The following is a 23,686-nucleotide window of genomic DNA, read 5'->3' as shown; positions in this document are numbered from 1 at the left end:
CAACATTCAAAGCAGTGTTATGCTCACATACAAGACACAGACACATTGTAGTCATTGTAGTAAATATTTTTTACTTCCTGTGCTAAGGGATGTGGACTGAATGTAGAACACAATTACTTTCCATAGTATCACTTACTGATCACACATAGGTGGACTCTATGGGATGAACTAAAGGAGGAAGCTTCAGGCTTGTAAACATGTCACACCACATATGAACTAATCCATAGGAACAGCTTCCCATTCTTGCTCAGTTGCAAGAAAGTCCTGATACCTGGAGGTATGAGTCAAAATGTGAACAGTGTCTTAAATCCCAGCAAGCAAAGAACTGCAATTGTGATTAACATATGGTAGAAGCCTAGGACAGAAGTTTGCAGGTGTGACATAAGACCCCTGGAGAAAACATAGTAGAGTAAGGCAAAGCTAAGATCAACAAGTGTTGGTTGTGTCTGGAGCCTGCAAGCTGTTGAATTACGGCAGTACATGATCTGAGCCCTTGCTCTTGGACAAAGTGAGCTCTTATTTAAAGAATAGTGGTATAAACTTCAGTAAGTCTCTTCACATACTGTATCGACTGCTACTCCTAGGACTGGCATATAGCTTTGGGGGAGACCTTATTAAGATCCAAAGGGGATCTTCTTTGGTGTACATGAGGAAAGGAAAACCACAATCCCGTTACAGGCAGGAAAGCTGGTCCACGTAAAATATGCTACAAGATGTTGAAAATCTACATACCAAGATAGATAGAAGCTGTTTTGATGAAAGGACAGATGTCTCTCATTTTGAAGACACAAACAACAATTTCCTGATTTTGCTTCCACTGTCTTCAGTAGAGATTATCAGGACAATAATTGCTTTAAAATTAAAATACATCCATCTTAGGTCTGCCCGTGAGCCATTATGAGGATTCTGGTCATAGAATATTGTATATTCATGTGCAAGTACGTATATTTCTCTAGAATCTGAGAAAAGGCCAAATCCCTCAGAGATATTTCAGATCTCTCCTCAAATGTTCAGCTTTTCTTGAAAGTAAAAATCTCCATCCTCAAATCTAGCAAGATATAACTACCGTAAGAACACGCTGGCAGATTTACTCCTTCCCCAGTAGATCAATATCAAACAGCTTCCAATAATAAACCAGTCAATTTTTCATTTTACTTTATCATCATTTACTTTAAAGCCATTTGGTGAACGCAGCTGTTGTTTTCCTTTGAAAACAAATGAGGTTGCTCTGAGCGCTAATTAATCCTTTAAATTAAGCAGACTAGAATAATGCCAGTCTTTGCTAACTCATGTAGACCCTGATGTCCAACCAGTACAAAGTACAGTATCTGTGTACCAGCCAGGCCAGTTCCAAGGTCCATCTGGGCTTTCAACTGCAGTACACCCTTATTTATGGTGTATTCTGGCACCACAGCTCACTGATCACCACAGTGAACAAAGCAAGACCAATATGCACTTGTCTTCTAAGCACCTTTCCAGCAGCAATAATATAGAGGTATCACGGTATCTAGACTAGAATGGTCTGACAGCCGTAGTTGCTGATCCTGGCAAAGCAGATTTGCTCATTATTAATCATGCAGGACAGGTATCAGAGTTAAATGACATATACAGTAGATAGTCACATACATTTATCTGGCCTGTGTGGCTTCTAGTTAGTTGATATAAAGTCAATCACATATGAGGAGCAATGGAAGTTAATGTTTTTCTCAGGCTATTGTGACATGTGCACCAGTCAGTACCAGTAGTCTGTAAACTTCACAAAATGCACGGGGAGGATGAGCAAAAGCCTGCCCATTTAAATAGTATCTGCTTTTCCTCCCTGCTTCCCACAGCAAGGACGTGCAAAAATGATGCTTTTGAGAAGGCTAAAACTGAACAGGTTCTGCTGCAAGGAGATGGTGTCCTCAAGTTCATTCCCAAAAGAAATGTATTAGATGTGGGGGGAAGGGACATTGCCACTCACCACAATGATATCCATACATTTGGTTTTTATTAATGCTTTATATATCTCTCATACGTGAAAATATAAAATCTGTGCTTATAACATTTACTTTTTATAAAGCTTATGCACAAGTATCTTTTCAAAAAAAATCAATGCACTAAATTGTCATCTTGCCAATGACCGTTGGTGTCAGTGGAATATTGCAAAGTGAATTCTGAAATTTGACGATTAAATATGGCTGAATAAATGTAAATTTCACTGACATAGATCTCTTCTAATGCAATATTTTCCACATGATTGTTGTGGACTGCTTTAGCATTTGCTTTTTTAAAAATTGGGGGACTTTTTTTAAATTAGTGTTTAGTTACATCCATCTATTGGGAAACCAGAAACTCATCACAGATCAATTTCCCTCCTTTGCCCAAATTTTGGAAGCATGAAGGAAGGGGGAGGTCAGAGGAAAGTTAGGGAAATTTCCAATAAATGAATAGAAAACAACTCATATAAAATTCTGTGAGGTTCCAAGGATTATTTGGGGAAAAGCTATTACAGTTTAAACTGGGTTTGGGGAATCTATGTTCTTGCAAATGCTGAACTATAACTCCCATCTTTGACTGCTGGCCTTGTTGGCTTGAGTTGATGGGAATTAAAGTTCAACGACATGCAACATCTGTCATGTAAACGAATAAAAGAAATAATGTAAGTTTCTAATCCTGAAATACTGATTTTATATTCTTATCTGTTGTCTACAGCATTTTGATAACAGATAAATGGCTATAAATACAATAAACATAGGTGAAATATAGTCATTTGTCAATACAGGCCCTTCCTATGAGCTTAATAGCCAAAAGAGTTGATCTAAAACTTGATCTGAATCTGCCCAGCATAGTTTGGTGTCAGTGACATTCCTGTTGATTCTGTGCACACTGAAAGTTACCTAACCATGCATCCTGGCCTTCTGTTTTCTTCCTCCAGCTGATTCTCACATGATTGATGATCTTATTTCTACAAACCACTATGCAACCACATCTCTAAAGCAGGAGTAAATATAAGAACAGAACCAATCACAGACACCACCAAAAATAGCCACAGGAAGATGCGGTCAAGGACCTGAGCTACAAACTTCCAGTCTTGCACTACCTAGGAGAGGGAAAAAAATAATTATGAGTTCAGTGCTTATGTTATACAATTGAAGTCATGCTTTAAAATACACTGGGGGTTTAATCATCAATTCTCAGCCCTTCAAGGTATGCAAGGTCAGGAAACAGAGATTTTAGGAATGATCTTTATTGCTGTAGGGTATAACAACAGAATCTTGAAAGTCTGTCAGAGTTTCTGTCTATTATATTTTATACAGTACAAACAAAAATCAAGGCAGGGTTATTCTGAGTTTCTATCTTGTGCTTTCTTCTTTCCTAGGACTGAGTGATATTTTTTGAACCTCTCCATCCTTAATGGACCATTCAACTCTTCCCCATTCCCAGAACTAAGTTTATATTCCATCACATCAATTTATGCTTGATAAATCTGTTAAACACATGGCAGACCATCAAGCATGCATGGCATTAGATGGGGGGTTGCCTTCAGTGGTGGGTCACATATGGTGGAAGCCTGTTGTTCAAGAAATATTGATACTATCTTTAGGGGATATTGAATATGGAACTGGGCAGGTCTCCCACAAAAGTTATTTAAACTTATTCTTTTTTCCATGCAGCTGATGAAGCAGAGCCAGCGTGAACCACAAGTTTCTGCTTGTCTCTTTCACTCATACAGAGATAGGACTGCAACATGGACAAACCAAAACCAAAATTAAATCTGCTTATAGGTGGTCTCTAGTGAGCTGCTCATTCTCAAGAAATAGCTTATTTCTTATATTTTAACTTTTTTTTTTTTTTTAATCTGCGCTCAGTCATTACCGACTCTGCAGTGACTGCTTTGGACAAGTCCTTTGCAGTTTTCAAGGCAAGGTGTTTCGGAAGTGGCTTTGCCAGAACCTCCTTCCTAGAGCAGAGCCCAGCTGGCGAGCGCAGGAGGCGGGGTTTCCGTTGCTTTGCGCCCTTTTTGGGCGCACACGGTTTTTCACGCTTACCAGCAACTGCTCCTGACTCCTTTTCGCAAGGCGCCGCCAGCATTTTTCCTCCCACCGGAGTGAGAGTACCCATTTATCTACTCACGTGAGTTTTCGAACTGTTGGGTTGACAGGAACTGGGGAGGAAACAGGAGCTCACCCTGTTAACACAAAGGCTGGACTCGAACCGCTGAAGCGTCGACCATTTCTGGCCAGCAACTTTCAGCGTCATTAAGCCGCTGCGCCACCGCGTCCTCTATTTTTAACTTATCTCTCCTCTAATGGTGGAACTCATGGCAACACTGTTGAGGTGGTTGGCTACTCTCCAGTCTAGACAGTGATGAAACCCAGATGCACACAATGACTGCTTAATGTCATTGTGTGCCTATGGGCCATGATGTGTTAGTGCTCTTTGGCTCAGCCAGCAACTGTACTATCATGGTCCAATTTTGCAAGGTATTCTATACTTAAGAATGTAAAAAATGCTTTTTCAGGATTACTTTTCACAGGTTTGCTATGACCTCATTATTTTTTTTTAAATGCAGGTTTAAGCGCCTTTGCAAATTTAGAACAAATCAATAGATATGAGGATTCTAGTCTGAAAGACTGATGTCAGCCCACTCTTGATCTCTAACTTACCTGCCTAATGAAGTGTTCCTTTTTGACATGCCTGGAGATATATCTAATGGAGTCAGCAGCTTTTTCCAAGAATGCAATCACCACCTTTTCTCCATCTTTCAGTTGTTTGTGTTTATGCTTTCTCACCAGCTTTGGTTTTAGGGTTCCTTCAGGATCAGAGAAGGCACAGCGATCTACATGTCCTTTCATGAAGAGCAGTCTGGGCAGTTTCTGAAGGAAAAGTCTCCTCACCCAGGGAGCCATGGGATGGTAGGTGGCCGAGGAGCGATGGTGCACATTAATTACGAAAACTGTCACAATGATTGAAAGTGTGACAAAAATCATGATGAACAACAAGTACTCACCAATCAAGGGTATGACTTTGGAGGAAGAGGGGATGATTTCTTCAATGACCAAGAGGAAAACAGTGAGGGAAACTAAAACGGAGGTTGAGAGTGATAGTTTTTCTCCCTCATCAGAAGGCAAGTAAAAAACAAGCACGGTTAAAAAAGACAATCCTAGGCATGGGATTATTAAGAAGAGTGTGTAGAACAGTGGGAGGCGTCTTAAAACAAAAGAATAGGTGATGAATGGGTAGGAATATAATCCATCTTTTCGGTTTCCTTTCATTCCTTTTGCATTTAGGATTTCCCATTCCCCATTATCAAAAAAGTCTCTCCTGTCCACATTTTCATCTACTAGGATTAGGTCAACCATGCTGCCATCGTAGGTCCATGATCCAAACTTCATGGAACAATTCTGCCTGTCAAATGGGAAGAAGGTCACATCCATCGTGCAGGAACTTTTATAACTGGCCGGAGGTGTCCATACTACTATCCCATTGTACTTAATTATTGCTTTTGTCATCAATGAACCTTCAAAGCGCCCATCAGCACTAGAAAGGATAGAGAAGAAAATCATTCTTAAATTACACTTCATGCTGCTTGTTCCAATTATTTTTTCCCTGTTTCAGGTTTGCTTCCTACTGCAGTAGTAGCGGTAGCCCAATTCTCAATCATTTCCCTTTGTTCTAAAAGCTTGCCATTTCTTGTAAATACATGTTTGTGGAAGTTACTGCCTGTCTGCAAATCAGACTTCAGAAATAAAGCTTAAAGCTTTAGGAGATTTAGGAGAGTTGTTCCTTATGGCAAAAAGTACGCTCAAATATGATTTTTCTTAGAATGCCTTCTTACTTACTAGCCTGGGAGAAGTCCTACAATCAGGATTCCTTAGATTAGATTTATTCTTTGATCCTTTGTCAGCATTCCAAATGGCATGCTTCACATTATGCCTGCCTTCTTTAATCAATTAATCAGAATAGGTAGCAATTCTAAGTGAGGTGGGGGAGGAGAGGTGACATAGATGAAAGAATAACCTTTATCACAGCTGTGCCCAGCATGTGCCACCACCCTCTCATTTTGGGAATGGGTTTTCAATTTGTTTTGATTAGCTGCAATAGTAAGAGAATTATACCCACTATTTCCCCCAGTTCTGGTGGGAAAGTGGGAGACAGGAAGGCTATAGATCCTGAAGATCCAACCTGTTCTTGACATGCCCATGCAATATAGTTTTTCCTCTACCAGTTTCATTGCTCTGGTAGAGAAGAAAGGGCCACCTAGCTCTAAGACACCTAGGAGGAGTGTTGGGGAATCAGATCTTTCCCTCTAAAGTCAGACCACTTTCTCCACCCTTGTACTGCAAGATCTAGAGCATCAAATGTCTCCTGAAAATACCTCCTCAGTGAACAAAAGATGTGGTCTAATCCATTGTTGTTGCTCAATTCACATGATTCTTTACATTCATTAGGAATTCTATTTAAATATTTCAAGCAAGTACTGACAAAGGAAGAATTGACTGAATGTTTTTGAAGTGAGCCTGAAGCACATGGACTCTGTCTATAGTGCTTGAGAAAACTTGCTTGGATAAATTCCACTTAGGCCCAAGCAATTTCAGGGGGAAAAAACACTACAAACAACAACAAAAACCCTACAGATTTGCACTTTACTTGCTGTGCAAGTCTTTATGATTGATGAGTATCTTCAGCTGATTACGGTTCATCAGCTTCAGCCAAGATACGGACTGGATAGCTCTTCAAATAAGAGATGCCTCTAAAATGGAGGATCTCTTTCTCAATCCTTGAGAAAGTAGGACAGCTGGCCACCAGTCCCTGCATTAGGATCCTTATACTCACTTTTCAAATAAAACAATATCAGGGAGCCAGAGAGATTCAGATGGAACCCGAATTGCAGTGATCCCACCATAATCTTCAGGATTCCAGCACAATTTATGGTCGATCCATTCCTGCAATAATCAGTAAAAGCTACAGATTTCCATTTCAGTTTCTCAATTAGGCGATCATTTCTAGCTGAAATAAAATCTGGAGAATCTATCAATCTTTAAGTGACTTCCCAGATATTGCTGAACTACAATTTCCATCATTCCTTACTCTTGACAATGCTGGCTGAGGCTGCTGAAAGTTGTAAGTTAGTCACATCTGGATAGCCCCATGTTCCCATAGTCATTTTTCAGGTCGATATATAATTGCTAGCCTGCTGAATCAATTCTTCATGTAAACTTCTCTTCTGGATATGGATATAGTGGCAGGATTCATACATAATGCTAAGCTATAATATGATGTGTTTAGTTTTGGCTTAGTGTGCTGAATAAAATTTGTTCAACAAGTTGGACTTTAAACACCCCTGGCTTAATGTTAAGTGTGAGTCATACAAGAGGGAAAAGCCCTTTCCAATAGTGCACCATTGACTTTGGAATAGGCTCCTCAGAGTCAAATGCCTTTGCCATGCGTTTTGACCTTCTCAGATTTTTAAAACTTTATGATATCCTGGGGCCACCATGATTGTTTAGCCAAGTTTGTGTTTTTAATAGTCTTTTCCAATGTATTTATTTACAGTAAATTGCATGCCACTAGCTCAGTCAAGAGTTACTATATCATTCATGCAATGCTTTAAAGTGATTTGCTTTGATTTCATCATTAAGTTGCTGCTGCTAGGCACTGAACGTTTCCATTGCATGGAATATATTTTAGCCATGAACCACAACCTTTTCCCATCGGAGCCACACATAGCACCGCTGCCTTCAACAAGGTTATGTCCTACGTTTTTGCCCTTTATCAAAGTATGATGATGTCAAAAAAACATATGAAAGTATGATTCTGTCCATCAGCTTAGAAACAAATAAAATAGTGCCTGTCTTCTTCCAGTGTTCTGAGTAAAGAACCTAAAGGTACGAGGATGGTTGGCAAACACTTGGGCACTTGAACCCTTTCAATTTTAAAAGAAGATAAAGCCTACCAAACTTTCATCATTTCCCAGTGAATACGATAGCACTTTTCTCTTTCCCACCCCTGCCTCAACATTTCTGGCTGTGACAGAGCCATGCTGGCCAGCCACCAAATTCTTTCAGTCTGAGGCAATGTAGTTACAAGACTATTAAAAAAATGCTGGAGCTGCTGTGGGTCAAGACATCCTATAACTGCATGCCTGATGGCTTTTTTTTTCAAAAAATGGGAATGCAAGGAATAGCCTAGGGCCAATAAGCCATATTGAGGCAACACACTTTTGATCTTTGAGAATGAAACAGCCTCAGCCTCAGCAATCTTCACAAACTGTAGAACACAGAACTTCACCAGGGTGAAGAAAGTTCTGAATAATCTTTGGGGTTGGGGCAGGGGGAAATACATAAATAATAACTGTAGTGCATCAGGATTGCCATCTTAACAAAAGCAAAATGAAACTCTGATCTCTATTTAGCCTCTTAAAACGACTTGATCTGGAGACATCAGTAGGCATTCATACTTCTTTTTATGCCATATAAAACTTCCCATGCTGATTTTTACAGACTAAGATATTGGTTAAACCCACATCATTTTCTCCTTGCCTTGACCTACTTCTGTTGACTTCATACTGCAGTGCGTAATGGCTGTCTCTCAGAATGGAATCATTCTTACAGTAATAAAAAAAAAAAAGTATCTCTCCGCTTTTATTTATTATTTATAAGGGGTTTTTTATTGCCTTGTGGGAAATGCAAAAGCCAGAAGAATGAGAGTGCTGACTAAAATCAATACTAGCAATGAAAGCCTCTTCTTGCAGAGAATTTAGACAGAGAGTTCTTACAAGATGCAATTCCTCCAAACTCTCCCATATGACATGTTCTATTTTATTTTTCAAATAACCTGTCTTTTTGCATCATTTATGCTTCATCCATTTGCATAACTTACATCAGGGGGAAAATGCGGTCTGTGGGCTTCGTTCATGGCCTCTCATCCTCTCCATAGCTCCCTTTTGCCCCTGTATCCTAACACCACTGGATTTTCTACTTGTTCTTCCTCTTTGTACCATCTGGACTTGCACTGCTTTCCCTGTATAGCTTCCCCAATAACCCATCCCCTATGATTCTCCTCAATCTGCCTTCCTCGCTACACTTCCCTCTATGGCTTCGCTGTCTTCTCTTTCTACTTTTCTCCTGTAACCTTCCCCCAACCTTCAAAATGCTTCTCTCCATATATTATTCTACTGCTCACACTCTCTCCCTGTGCAATCTGTTTGTCTCCCATCAGTCCTACAGGGTTTTTTTTTAATAGTGCTGTTACAATCCAAAGGGCATACTCAACTAAACAAAAAATAAGAAAATAGATCATACAATAAAATACAAAATGGGCTACTTTGGAAGGTGGCTCTTAACTTGCCATGCAAAACACCATCTGGCCCTCAAGCCAATAGAAGTTATGCACTTCTGACCTACATAATGTATTTTGCTGTTAGACGCTAAATGTTCACAGCTCTCTTGGATGCATTCCATAGAAAATAATGGGCATGTTCCATGGTTCCCCAGGAGTGAAGAGAAATACTTCGAACTAAACATGCATAGAATTGGACTAAGTCCCAAATTATCTGACATATGCTATTATTTCCCCCACTTGTTAATTTTTTGGCCAAGTCATCTATTGAGATGGGCCATCATGGGAAAATTTGGGATGGTGAAATAGTAAGTGGTAATGGGTTAAGCATCACTCCTTTGCTCCTTCCCTGCTCAAAAGGCTTCTCCCAGGTGGGGTTACTTTAAGCCGCCATCAGGTCTCTGTAATGCTTAGTAAATTAACTCAATCTCTCAATTCCATCCTATTTACTCTAAGTTGTGTAATGTACTGAAAAATTATTCACCCTTTTTGATGCTTACATGCTTCAGATATTAATAATCAATTATACACTGGAAGTAACTGATGCAGGTTTAAATTTTTTCATTACTTTTCATTATGCTAGCTTCTCCAAAACGAGGTTTTTTTCCCCTATGTGACTTAAGCAAGGTCATTCACATTTTCATCAAAGACTGGGGTGAGAAACCTGGGGCTTTAGAGCCACATACAGCCATTGGCTTATTTCACACTCATTTCAAATGCTTTTTGCAATTAATCAGTTCAAATCTCTGGGAAAAGCTACTTGTCACCTCCCTGGCAGCTTGCAGAAGAGAAGGGAAGAAGAGGAGGAAAAAGGGAAGGAAGGAAGGAAGGAAGGAAGGAAGGAAGGAAGGAAGGAAGGAAGGAAGGAAGGAAGGAAGGAAGGAAGGAAGGTTGGATTGCCCCATCCACTTTTTGCTCTGGCCCCACCACTGATTTGAGATGTGATCCCCAAAGACTTATTTCTGTGGGAAGTTGGCCCTCACCAGAAAAATGTTTACCCACTCTGACTGTAAAGAACAACTATCCAGAGAAAAGAATCAGGTATTGCAAATGTGTTTATCTATACTGGTGGTTCTTCCCAATGGATGAGATAGGATTAGACATCATCTCTTCCATTCCATGTATAATCAGGTCCTTTAAAGAGGTACCCACTCTTCTGAGCACCAAATCCCATGGAAGTAGTCATCCATATATTTAGATGCTGCTGGGATCAGATGGCAGCTATGTCCAAGGGAGTCACAGAACAGCAGGTAGCAGTCTTCTTAGTATAATTATTGAAGTTGTAGCCTCACATTTGGAAAAAATCAGGTTGAGGAAAGCTGAGCTGTAGAAATATATTTCAGTATATGAACTGGAACCTGAAGCCAGTCTAAGTTTGTTTGCCTTTTTGCAGTGACTGAAAGAAAGTTCAGCTCAAGCCAAAGATATTGTCAGTCATCCAAGTGTTTTGGCAAGAAAGATATAATAATCTCCAAGGGCTGATTGGGCCTTCTTTGCCAAAATAATGAACAAGGAGTATTTTTACATGCCCTTTCTAGCAATACAAATGAAACTGTTCAGAACTTCAGTCAGGTGTGTCAGGAACTAGAGAAGCAATTCAGAAAAGGAATTTTGGGTTAGCACTTTGATTTTTCAGATCTTCAGCTCCACAAATCTGTAGCCAGAAAGTCAGGGCAGAGATTGTACCACACTCAAACAACCAAAACAACATTCCAACAGTCTCAGATTCTTGATGGTTTAAACCAAGGTTTCCCAGACTATGAGGTGTACCTCCCTTGGGGAGCTGCAGACAGAGTCCAGGGGAAGTGTGAAAGTTTTTATTTTTTATATCTTTATTAAAAATAAAGTGTCATTGTATTGTTTTCATTGTTTGTTTGTGTTCATTTTGGTGTTTGGATTTTTAGGGAGGTATGTACAGTACATTAAGATTACACTAAAGGGAGGTGTGATGGCAAAAAGTTGAGGAACACCTGGTTTAAACTAACTTGTAATGAAACAAAGGGTAATTCTACTGAAAGTACGACATTTAGATTCAATTACAAATCATTTCGAATTTAATTCTAGCAATAGTCCATTGAAAGTGCCAATGGACTTTCTTAATCTTAATCACCTGGAGGACAAGAACAGATAGATTTCTAGTGAAGTTCCTCTAGTGAAGAGGAACATTACCAGCATATTGCGGGTTTTTCCTTCCAAATGCTTCTTCTAAAGAACAACCACTACTGTTCTAGAGATAGAGCAGAGCTATACTGAAAAAGGATACAACCCTACAGGTCTTCACCTTCCCACATCCTAATGCTCCAACCTTGTTTCTTATGCTAGTAGAGGGTACCGGGGCATCAGCAGTTCAGCAGACAGAACGAGTTGGTTAATTGTCTGATTGTCGTAGGTTATAACCCATTCTGGTTGTAAACTTGGCAGGAACCAGCGTTACAGTTATAACTAATCCTCCACTGAAGTTTTAGAAGAAGTAAGATTCCACTGATGTATTAACCAGTTTTCCTATGCAATGCCCCTGCTGTATCATGTTGCTCAAAGGCTGCTACGGATTACTTCCAAAAAGACAAAGGAATAAGGCTGGGGAATAAGGCTGATGTGGATTTGTATTTCATGAAACAGTCTAATTCCTGTTCCTGAATATCACATGTGCAAGCCACATGTCTTCTGTTGTAATTGCTGAGTAACTTAAAGGAAATGCACAAATACAATTCATAAGGGATAGTCATTTTATATATAAGATAACAACTTAGTGTTCCTGTTGATCATACTGAGCTAGGAGGGGAGATGAAGGACCCACTTCTCCTTACAGCCCTAGAGGGCTCACGCATCTTATGTAATCATTTTGAAGTTGTACTGTATACAAACAACAAAATTAAAATGATTAAATGTAATAATCTTATAGTGATTTTTATATAAAAACATATGCATTAAAAAGAGGTAGAAGCAAAACTTGTGACACTCACTAGAGAAGGCTTGCCAACAACTGATTAAAAGATGACCCCAGATTGTAGCATACACAGCAGTTACATAGTGGTGCAACGACTCCTCTAGTGATTGTACACTTCCATCAGGTCTGTAACAACAAAGGTGGTCTACCAGGTTCTTTAGGCCTTATGTATCAAAACTGGAACCCTGCATTTGGCTCAGTGCCTATTGGCATGACATGGTGCCCAGCAAGATGCCCCACTCAGTCACTTCCCTGCCACATTCTGGACCAGCTGAAGCTTCTGGACCAACTGCAAGGGCATCCCCAAATAAAGTGCATCACAGTAGTCTAAATGTAAAGCACCGATACATAAATCTCTATTATGCTATCCCTGTCCAGGAACGAACATAGTGGATATACCAACTGAAGTTGGTGATTGGTGCTCCTGGCAATATGAATCCCAGAGCAATGGAGGGAAGTGAGGAATCCTGCTCAAGGCAGTTCAACCCAAGAGGGTTATGCCTGCCTGCCTCTCTTTCTGGACAGCAAAACCTCTGCCTCTATTTGCCAGTTTCTCCCTAGGACTGGCCCAACCTCTGCTAAAGAGACTTCTCTTGGAGGCACGGGCAAGGGTTTTGATTTTTGTGTTCTGTAGGCCTGGAGAATTGAATGAAGAAAAATGGAACGGTGCAAAGCCTTTGAATGGGATAGTTTACTCATACATCTGTCATTTTTATAAATCATTAATTAGCAGAACTCTGAAACACTAACCTAATTAGACCAAAGTATCTGTGATGTAAGCCAGCTTATATCTGTAAAAGTGAGGCTAGATTTATTGACATGGGAGGATCTCTGTCTCACACCACTGAGGAATGCTTACAGGGACACTAAAACTCACAGTCGACTGACAATCATGCTCACACAAAACATTTTTAAATAATACATTTCTATTGTTACCTGTTTCAGCCATACATTAGTTGTCATTAACTGGTTCTTTTCATCCTGTTGGGGAAGGGGAAAAAAAAAAAAAGAACCAGTCATTGATTTTTTTTCAAATATCCCCTGTATCCCCAGAGAGTCAGCTACATTTTCTGGTGATATTCTGCTTCCCAGGAGGATTCCTATGTAAAATAATAAAACTTTAAGAGCATTCCTGTTTTGACTAAGATTGCTGTGTGCACTTCACTTCACTTCACAACTGTTTACATATTTATATAATTGACTCAGAAGTAGGATTACGGGATGTCTGCAAAAAAAGGAGATGTCCTCCTTTCTGTCTTCATGACCTCCTTCAGGCAGGCATAGCCTTAAAAACAAATGCTGTCTGGCTTTTTGAGGATCTAACAAGCTTTCTCTTCCTGAGCAGCTTTTCTCCATCTTGCAGGGCTTCCTTAATCAGTTAACCACAAGTAAACAAGCTCAGCTGTGTGATTAGTTGATTAAGTAGTTGATTACTACTCTCCCCCATGCCTGAAATTAACAAGACTTTAATCAGTTACACCCTGAAGGCTTTTGCCTCCTAACCAGCTCTAGCCCATTCCTTCCATTTAAAATCCAGTCTTTCTGATGCTGGAAAAAGTAATTGCATATACATGTAGGCCTAAGTACTTTTTTTTTCAGTTTTTCACTATGATTTTTGATGTGAGTGCCGAGAAAGTTAAACAGTGTGTCTTTCTCCCCCCACCCCAACTTGTCCTCCTTTCCAATTGTCCACGTCCTCCTTTGCCTGTTTAGATGATGTCTGGTAACACTATTCAGAAGCCACTTCAATCTCTGTGGCCACCTTACATGACACCAAGTCTCATCTTCCCTGGAGTTAAGCCCCTGGCCTTGAAGGTTGCTCTGGAGCCTTTTATAGCCATGTGGCTAGAATAAGTCCAGATGTTTTGGCTTTGCCCTTCCCTGTGACTAGCAGGGACTCCAGGCTAGCAACTGGAAATCTTGCAGCCCAAGGCTGGGACATAGCCAAGTCAGCTTCCAAGTCTTCTTTAAGCATAGAAGGAAACATAGCATTATGCAGCAAATGGCAAGTAATATAACATCTCTGGATTGGGCACGCCTAGAGTCTCAGTCTAAACTGGGCCTGATCAACACCTTTAGGCTCTGGTTTTGGCAGCTTCTAACTTCTAGTTAGCTATAACCCTGGAGAGAACCTGCCCATGGGAGGCCCCCACACAAGACAGGAGCTCAAGAACATTCTCACTCTGCAGCAACTATACTGGAGGTAATCTATAGCTACAAGGACTAGAGCTCTGATAATTTTTGTGTGTGTAGTGTGTTTCCAAGTCACTCTTGACTCCTAATGAATACACAGACGAGTCCCTGACATTTCTTGACAACATTTTCAGAGGTGGGTTGCCATTGCCTTCCCCCTAGGGCTGAGAAAGAGCGACTGGCCAAAAGTCACCCAGCTGGCTTTGTGACAAAGGCAGGACTAGAACTCAACATCTCCTGGTTTCTAGCCTGGTGCCTTTAACCACAACACCAAATAGCTCTCATTAATAAACTTATCCTCCATTAATTTGTCTAATCTCCTTTTAAACCTACCTAAAGTGATGCAGAATCGAATTCCATAGTTTAATTACATGTTCTCTTTTTTTCTGTCCTCCATCTCTTGCCACTCAGCAAATTAGAATACTCCAATCCTTCTACTAAGGGATGGGGAGGAAATTTCCCCAACCAATTTCTGCATACTGTGCATAATTTTATAATTGACTTGGGATTTGCTTTCCCCAAGCTTAAAGTCTTCAACACTGTAAGCTTTTGTAGTAAAGGAATTGTTCTACTGCCTTCATCATTATAATGGGTTGCTTTGCTTGGTATTTTTTCCAGGTTTATAATTGCATTTGAGATTCAGTGGCTAAGCCAATATACAGTATTTGCCTAAATACAGCATTTCCTCCAAAGCATTATAATGCTTGCAATTTTATTTTAAATTTATTTCCCCAATGTAAAATTTGCGTTGTCAGAGCAGCTGCACATTGGATCTATGTTTCCATCAAACTATCTACCATAACCCAAGATTTTTTTTTAAATTCAATTATTATCAACTCAAACATTATGAGCCTATATGAGAACATTTTGGGAGTTTTTTGCATCTATCTTTTTATAGTTGCTTACATTGTTTTAACTATTCTAAGTAATGAGGAGTTGTGAGCAAAGTTGAAAATTTATGAACCAATCACACGTGCGCATACACTAAGCCACCATTCTGTTCAAACTCTTGGAACTGTCTTTCTACCAGGAGTTACTTTTTCTTTCTTGGATGATGATGATGATGATTATGATGATGATGATAATAATAATAATAATAATAATATAACAAAATCTAAAGACCTGCAAATAGACATAGAATTACTATGGCAAAAGAAAGCAAAGATAGTACCAATAGTTATAGGCACCTTAGGTGCAATCCCAAAACATCTGGAGCACCACTTGCAGACCATCGACATTGACAAAATCACCATCAATCAATTGCAAAAGGCAGCTTTACTTGGAACAGCTTACATCCTGTGACGATACCTTTAACACCATCAAACAACCACATCTGCCTATCCCAGGTCCTTGGGAAGGACTGGATAGGTGGATAAAAATGCCAGATCCAGTCTAAACATCTGGCTGACTGTGCAACCAATCATCATCATCATCATCATACACATCTTCACAAAGTCCTTGCAAAAGTGAGGGTACTGTAAACTGTGGAATTTTCTTACAGGGTTGTGAGTACAATCACATTTTTTTTAAAAAAATGCAAGTGTATACTTGATAATAAAAGATCTACATTGCCTATAAGATCTGGAGGGTGTGTCTGTGTGTATACCTTTTGCAAGTGAATGTACACACACTCACACAGTGAACCTTGAGGGTTTCAGGGCACTCTGGTGAAGAACTATTGGGAGACTAAGAAACTATCAAGGGATAGAGAAGCATGGCTGAAATGAACTAAGGCCCCTGAGATACTTTATTATATTTTGAGCAGTCCCACACCAGCTGTGTTCATGGTCTATATAGCTCTGGCCCAAAACTTTATGCAAGCACATCCAAGCAAATAAAAGAGAATGAAAAATTTAGCAGGCCTTAAGCACCAGCTATGCTTCCTCCAGTTGCATACTTTTCAGAGATATGTATTCCTAAACTGCCACTCTAAGACCCCCAAGGCAACAAGGATAGAATTTGCTGTCCTTCAGCAGCTTTATTCCACTTGGATTTCAGCTCCTGTAATCCCTAATCAGCACGGCCAATGGCTATTTGAAAAAAATAACTAGTCCTACCACATCCTGCTAATTAAATAAAGAAAAAAACAATTCTGCTGTAGTCAGATGTTCAAAAAAACCCATTAACAAGCCTGATAGAGACAAACAGGAACAGGAACATCCTTTATCAAGGAAAATAACATAACCATTCCTATCAGAGAGTGTCAGAGACAATGGTCTAAAGATTACCTACCACATCTACAAGCTGAGAGATCTTCAGTCCAAAATATACCTTTATAGTATCATTGGAATGTTTTACTGGCCTGATCCATTTCTGATATCCATGGAATAAATGTCGCAAAAGAGCATCTTCATTCTCAGCAAATGAACTGAACACAGTAAAAGCTGAAAGGCAGAAAGAGGAAGAAAAAGGGAAATGCCTATTTATATTTATCATATAAAGCATTGCAACAACCAAACATAACCCAATTAAAATCACAGACTTGTCGCAAACGTGTCGTTCTCGCCACAAAAAGAATATTTTTTAAAAAATGGCGGAACTATTCCTTTCAAGCCTAACTCCAGTGGGAACTTTTAAATCATAAATCATTTCAGCAGATTGTAAGGGACAATTTAAATGTATGCCATGTGATTATTACTATTGTAAGAATGAAACTCAGGACAATGTTGAATTCAAAATGTCAGGTCACTTGGACAGAATTAAAAGTCTATGGTAATATATAAGTTTTAGAGGATGGGCTATATGTAAAAGGAAACAAACTATTAGTAAATCTGAATCTATTCCCAAATAAAAACAAGTCTTGGGAATAATTCTTCCCACCTCTACTTTTCAGACACTGTTTAGCACTCCCATACTTTTAACAGTTGCCTAGAAGTCAAGTTTTCAGCACACTGCCGTATTATAAAGAGGTGAGAAAAGCTACAAATATCAGTATTCCTCCCGAAACACATATTCATAGTAGAGAACTCCAATCTTTATGCTAAATTTCAAGGAATACTTTTACTAAGTATCCCTTATTAACTGGGTTTGCACATGGTTTGCCTAAACATTGTTTTTTAACAGCCATAATTGTCTGGGCTGATATAATATGCTAGGTCAGAAACCATGGTTTGCAAATCAAAGTGGCTAAGCAAAAATAAAACTGAAGTACATAATAACTGATCTCGCTGTGTGCAAATCCAGTTGTTGAGTCTATGGTTCAGGGATGATCTTCAGTGACTGAAAAGTTGAGCGGATTACATCATGTAATGAGCTGCAAGAATAACCTTGGGAGACAGGAGAAAGAGACGCAGCCAGGGCAACTGTCAGACAAGAGATGTTTCAGCCCACAGAAGAAATGGGGGTGGAAAAAGTGTCTCAGAAGGGACCCTTCCTCATTCTCTGGAACATAAAGGCAGAGGAGGAAAGATGTGCTTTGAGACTTGAAAGATTCTTATACTGTCACCTTACAATAAAGGTAGTGTTAGTACTCATGGTTTTCTGTCTGGACTACCTCAAAGAGCGGACCCATAATTTATTGGGAGTGCTGACTTTTCTATCACATGAGCAAGTGTTTAAAAAACAGTAGAGTGGAAAGTATAATTGAATGGGAAAGTACAAACATATATGAGAAGGATAATCCATTTCATAATCTGTACGAAATTAGGCAATTTGGTGGAAGATCGTTTTAAGTAATTATTTGTGAAAAGTTGAACAAAGATAAATAAGTGAAATGATTAGCCTGCCAAATTTCTTGACTTTCAAAAAGAGGGAGAGGAGGAAAAATATTGATGCTTTTTACTGCAAATATTTCTGTAGTAATTATAAAACATCATACAGGACGCCCTTGCTTAATGGCCACTCATTCAGCAACTGTTCAAACTTACAACAGTGCTGAACAAGTGGTAGTTACGACTGGTCCTCATATTTATATTGGTCACAGCATCCCTGCAGTCACGTGATCACAATCTGGGCACTTGGTGTCCAGCTTGCAATTACGATGTTGCAGCATCCCACGGTCACACAATCGCCATTTGTGACCTTCTTTGCCAGCTTTGTACAAGCAAAGTAAATGGAGAAACTGGCAGGTCGCAAATAGCGACCACATGATATCCTCACTTAATGACCCGCAGTGACTCACTTAACGATGGCAACCAGAAGTGCTGGAATTTCTGTTGCTAAGCAGTGCAGTCATGTGACATTGTGCTTTATGACCGTGTTGCTTAGTGATGGAAATCCCAGTCCCAACTACCCTCATTAAGTGAGGACAACCTATAACAATAAATGCTGTTAGCGTTCTAGCTATTTTTCCATTTAGCCATAAAACTGCCCAAGATGAGCTTAATTCTGCAAATCCAATGAAAATCCAGAGACAGGATGTCTTGGACCAAGGCTTTTTGAGAAGGTACCACTATTTTTTGCAGCAAAACTCTACCATAATAGACTTCCCAATAGGAAAGACAAATGTGCTGTAAATAATTAGGCTAGATTTTCACTTTACTGAAGTGACAAACATGAAAATAGATCTGTTGGATCAGGCCAAAGGGCTATCTACACCATCATTTAATACCTACATTGCTTGCCAAATCCACAGCAGAACACCAGCACAATACTACCCTCTTGTTCATGATCTTAAGACAGTGATACTCTGCCATTGGGTGGCCTTAGAGGAACTATTATTTCTCTGTCATCATTCTGTCTTCAGGGATTAGAGGAATAATGTATATGGGTACTCAGGAAAGACTATATGGCAACTATTATTATTATGAGTTGGCTAGATGAGGTAACCAAGAGCACAATACTATAGACAGGAACTCCAAATTAAGTCTTCCTAAGCTTTTGGAACTTTTCCTAAAGTTAGTTTGTCCTTAGCATCACAGTTGCACAGAGGAGAGGATTCTGACTCTCTGCTTTGTCCCACTGCCTCCCCATAGCTGCCTGCTTTTCAGCTTCCTCTGTGCACAGATTGCCATATTTTTATCAATAATTGTATGTATATTTACCACACAGCAAGGCAAATACAAACACTTAAGAGTATATTTTTTAAAGTATATGTTTATGAATCCTCTAAACCAGGGTTTAGTCCCCTTGCTGGCTGGGGAATTCTAGGAGTTGAAGTCCACCCGTCTTAAAGTTGCCAAGGTTGAGGAACCCTGCTCTAAACCAGTTGGAGTACAGAAGTCAGAAATCAAATACTTATCTAAACTGTTTTTAGGAGTTTCTTTTTCCTTTCTTTTTTTCCTTTCCTTTTTTTCTTTTTCTCCCCTTTTAAGTGTTTAAAACCCTTCATGGCTTGGGACTGGGTAACCCAAGGGACCGCCTTCTCCCAGCCGTTTCTACCATCCAATCTGGTATGGCAGGATGGGCATACTCCGGGTCATGTCAGCCAAGGAATGTCAGTTGGCAGGGATTTTGAGGCGTACCTTTTCTGTCATGGCGTCTGCCCTCTGGAACATCCTCCCTCTGGAAATTAGGATGGCTCTGATCCCATTGGCCTTTCATAAGACTTTGAAGACCTGGTTGTGTGCCTGGGCCTGGGATCCCGAGTGTGTGAAGGGCCCTGTTTCCTGGTTATGTTAACATCTATGGATTATAATATTTTCTCAGCTGCTGTATGTATTTAACTTTTTTTATATTGCAATTGTAATTTGGTTTTTAATTGAGTTTATGATTGTTCGCCACCCAGAGTCACTTGTTTGAGATGGGCGGCCATACAAATTGAATAAATAAATAAATAAATAAATTTATAAATAGCAATGCAGTGGAGATTTTGGCCCTAAGCTCAAAGATTTATAGTCTTCTTCATATCATAAAAATAATTGAATGTACTTCTTTGTGTTATGGTCAATCTTTCATTAATGTTATACTGAGAATTAATTGTATAGCTTTAGTAGTTTGTTAAAAATTAAAGATAACAATTACACCAGAATCCATAAGGAAGATGGAATTGCTTATGAAAACAGCCTGGGCCAGCAAATTCTGCATACACTAAACAGAAAGTAAGCCTCACTTGAGGCTCACAGAGAAACAAATTCTCTGGGTTATCTTGGAGACTTACTGATTATTTTTATTTTAGCTTTATTTGAGGGCCATCCATTCCTGAAGTAGGATAGGAACAGTATTGACACCTTTGAGCTTTGGTGTTGGAGAAGATTCCTGAGAATACCGTGGACAGTCAAGAAAACAAACCAGTGGATCATCAAACAAATCAATCCAGGTTTCTTACTCGAGGCACAAATGACTAGGCTCAAATTATCCTATTTCAGACACATTATGAGAAGACCTAACTCTCTGGAGAAGGCTCTAATGCTGGGAAAGCTGGAAGGAAAGAGAAGAAAAGGATAACCAGCAGCAAGGAGTTCAGTTATGCTGGTGATGAGTGCAACCGTTGGTGACTGAAAGACCACATTCGGGATAGATTGTCATGGAGAAAATCTATGTGGTCACTAGGAGTCAAAAACAACTTGATGGCACATAATCAGTCAGTCAATCAATCCTGAAGGCTCTGAGCTGCTAACAGTCAAAAACATCTTCAAAAGAACCTCTCCAGCAACAACAATAAATTATCTGCCCAAAATAATGATTTAAAAAACCCCAACAGCCTGGTAAAGGACAAAGGAGGAGGAGGAGGAGCCCTGGAGGTGTAAGACAACTACTGCCGTCTCATTCAAGACTTTTGGTAAAGGTAGGACTACCATCTCCAATCCATTTTCTCTTCTCTTTGCCACCCGCTAGTGATATTTGCAAGCTGGATTTGATGGCCTTAGTAAAGAACCAAATGAGCTATTTGGTGGTGCGGGGGGGGGGGGGGGAGAGAGAGAGAGAGAGAGAGAGAGAGAATAGCAAATGGGGAGGTTGGAGCAAGGTTGTGGAGGTCAACTCACAGTTTTATAAACATTCCCAGCAACTATATTCAGCAAAATCAATAAACAGGGCTTACTCTTTTGTGATTCCCACTATAAATGAGCTAGTTTGAATAAATCTCCTTGCCCTCCCATTTGTCAACACATTTTCCTTACTCCTTTCTCGATGATTAATAGTTGCAGATTCATTGAGAATGTCACAAGAGCTCCCTGCATTTAACCCTTATTGCCTTCTTGCTTCCCTCCGTTGCCTTACTTCCCCTCCGGCCATCCAAGTTTGAAACGTTGGGTCCCGTTGAAATGAAACACTTGTTTCAAAGCAGACAGGAAGGGAACTGCAGTGTCAGAGCATATGTTCTGTCAAGTAAAGATACATCGTTTAGGATATTTTTACTTTTCCTGCATACATCCTGACAGAGCTATCCAAACGACTCGCTTTGGGGGAAGGGGTGATCTGACAAAGCTTTTGCATCATGTCATTCAAGTATGAAAACTCCAAAGAACAGGCTTGTTCGTGATAATATGAACTGAAATACACTGCTTACTGTTTTTTCCGACTTCCCTTCACACATATAAACAAAAGTTAATTCCAACATGCTCGAAGAGGACTGGGGGATTAATATCAGCCCATAAAAATGCACACCGATGTGGCTGGAAGTGGCCTGAGAGGGGGTCGGTTGTTTAACTTGGTTAAATTGCACTTACCTGAACCGTGAGCACGAAAAAGGAGGGACAGCTTAATGACATCTAAGACCCTCATCATCACAGCCGTTCCTCCCACTGGATTTTTCAGATGCTCATAGGTAAACCACTTCCATCGGAGACACAGGTTAGCACACAAATAATTCTAAACCATGACAGCTGGCAGGCTGGTTGCAAGAAGAAGAGATTTAAGCCTTATCTCGTACCACCGTGAAGCTTCTTAAAGTACACTTCATTGATTTTCAGTCAGCTGTCAGAGGCAGCAGGCAAGAATCCTATGAAAGAAAATAATCCCTGGGTCCTAAATTCTGCCTTGTTGTTTGAGCAGTAACCAGGATAGTTCTGAAAGCCAAAGTTGGGGGGATTCAAGGAATACCTTAGGCAACAGTAATCAGATGGGAGCTGGATTTGAATGATTCTCTGTGGGCTAAAAAATAGAAGGCAGAAAATCGAGATGGCCACCAGTTGGCAGGAGAGAGAGACAGTTTTCTGTATTTCTGCTGACATCTCAGGGTCATCCAGATTTTTGCAGCCCATATATAGTAGCCATAGAGCAGCTGTTCCCGAACTGTTAAGCTCATTGACTCCTTCATAAATTTTCAGATTGTTCATTGAACCCCAAACATGTATTATATGAAAACAATTTAATAAATACTACTTTAACTAATAGTACTATGAAGAAGAAGAAGAAGAAGAAGAAGAAGAAGAAGAAGAAGAAGAAGAAGAAGAAGAAGAAGAAGAAGAAGAAGAAGAAGAAGAAGGAGGAGGAGGAGGAGGAGGAGGAGGAGGAGGAGGAGGAGGAGGAGGAGGAGGAGGAGGAGGAGGAGAACTCAAGGTTGCTCTTGCGGGCAACTGATCATCCAGCCCTTGGTAACGCTGCTCGCCACTAGCTACCTACCTTCAGAACTAGGGACTGGTGTGGAGCAATACAAAGACCCCAAAAGATTAATTGACCCCAATCAACCTTCCATCACTTATTGACCCTCTATTGATCCCCAGACATTTACTGACCCCTTAGTCAGTCCTAGGAACCTCAAGAGGATGATTACAAGAAAGTCCTTAGAAGAGTCAATAGGACACTCCTATCTAGTGTTGCCAACTTCTTGCCTCTGAATATGCAAGTATTATCAGAGCCATCATTGCCAGAATTAATTGATGAAGAAATCTATGAACTGTTTCCTAAAATTCAATTCAATTCAATTCAATTCAATTCAATTCAATTTCTTTCTTCCTTTTATTGTAATGCTATAAATCTTAACACACGGTATTCTTTCAATGCAGGTTTCAATGCAATGATATTTATGTAATATGATGACAAATTTAGAAAGCTTAAACTACTGAAAATAAGAAGAAAGGGTAAAACATATATCAACGTTGATAGCATTTTAGGATGTTACAACCATAACATTATTTAACTTTTCATCCAAAATTGAGTATAACATAAGAAAAGAACCACTACATTTCATATCAAGGTCATAGTTACGTGACAATAGTTTCAGTCAGAAACCAATTACTTAATATTAAGATCTCCATTGTATTATTCCTGAGTGTATATATTTACAGTGGTACCTCGAGTTACGAATTTAATCCATTCCGTGACTCTGGTTGAAACTCGAATTGGTCGCAACACGAGGCAAATTTTCCCATAAGGTTCAATGTAATGACTGTTAATCCGTTC

General features: G+C 39.7%; 1 protein-coding gene across 1 annotated transcript; it reads right to left on the bottom strand.

Annotated features, from left to right (window-relative positions):
- Positions 1-1,477: 1,477 nt before the first annotated feature.
- CHRNB3 (cholinergic receptor nicotinic beta 3 subunit) lies at positions 1,478-22,163 on the bottom strand. The gene is made up of 6 exons (XM_025164610.2): positions 22,012-22,163; positions 16,697-16,848; positions 13,208-13,252; positions 6,820-6,929; positions 4,650-5,523; positions 1,478-3,082 (listed from the first exon to the last, which is right to left on the bottom strand). Exons 1-6 carry the CDS (start codon positions 22,067-22,069, stop codon positions 2,948-2,950), a joined length of 1,374 nt encoding a protein of 457 aa, XP_025020378.2. The 5' UTR covers positions 22,070-22,163; the 3' UTR covers positions 1,478-2,947.
- Positions 22,164-23,686: the final 1,523 nt, after the last annotated feature.

This window comes from Python bivittatus, unplaced genomic scaffold, assembly GCF_059951505.1.
Source record: "Python bivittatus isolate LINGU-HERP-01145 unplaced genomic scaffold, Pbiv_v1 ctg000850_np1212, whole genome shotgun sequence".
In the NCBI taxonomy this organism is placed as follows: domain Eukaryota; kingdom Metazoa; phylum Chordata; class Lepidosauria; order Squamata; family Pythonidae; genus Python; species Python bivittatus.
Note: the sequence above shows the minus strand (reverse complement) of the source record. Positions and strands in the feature narration are given on the sequence as shown.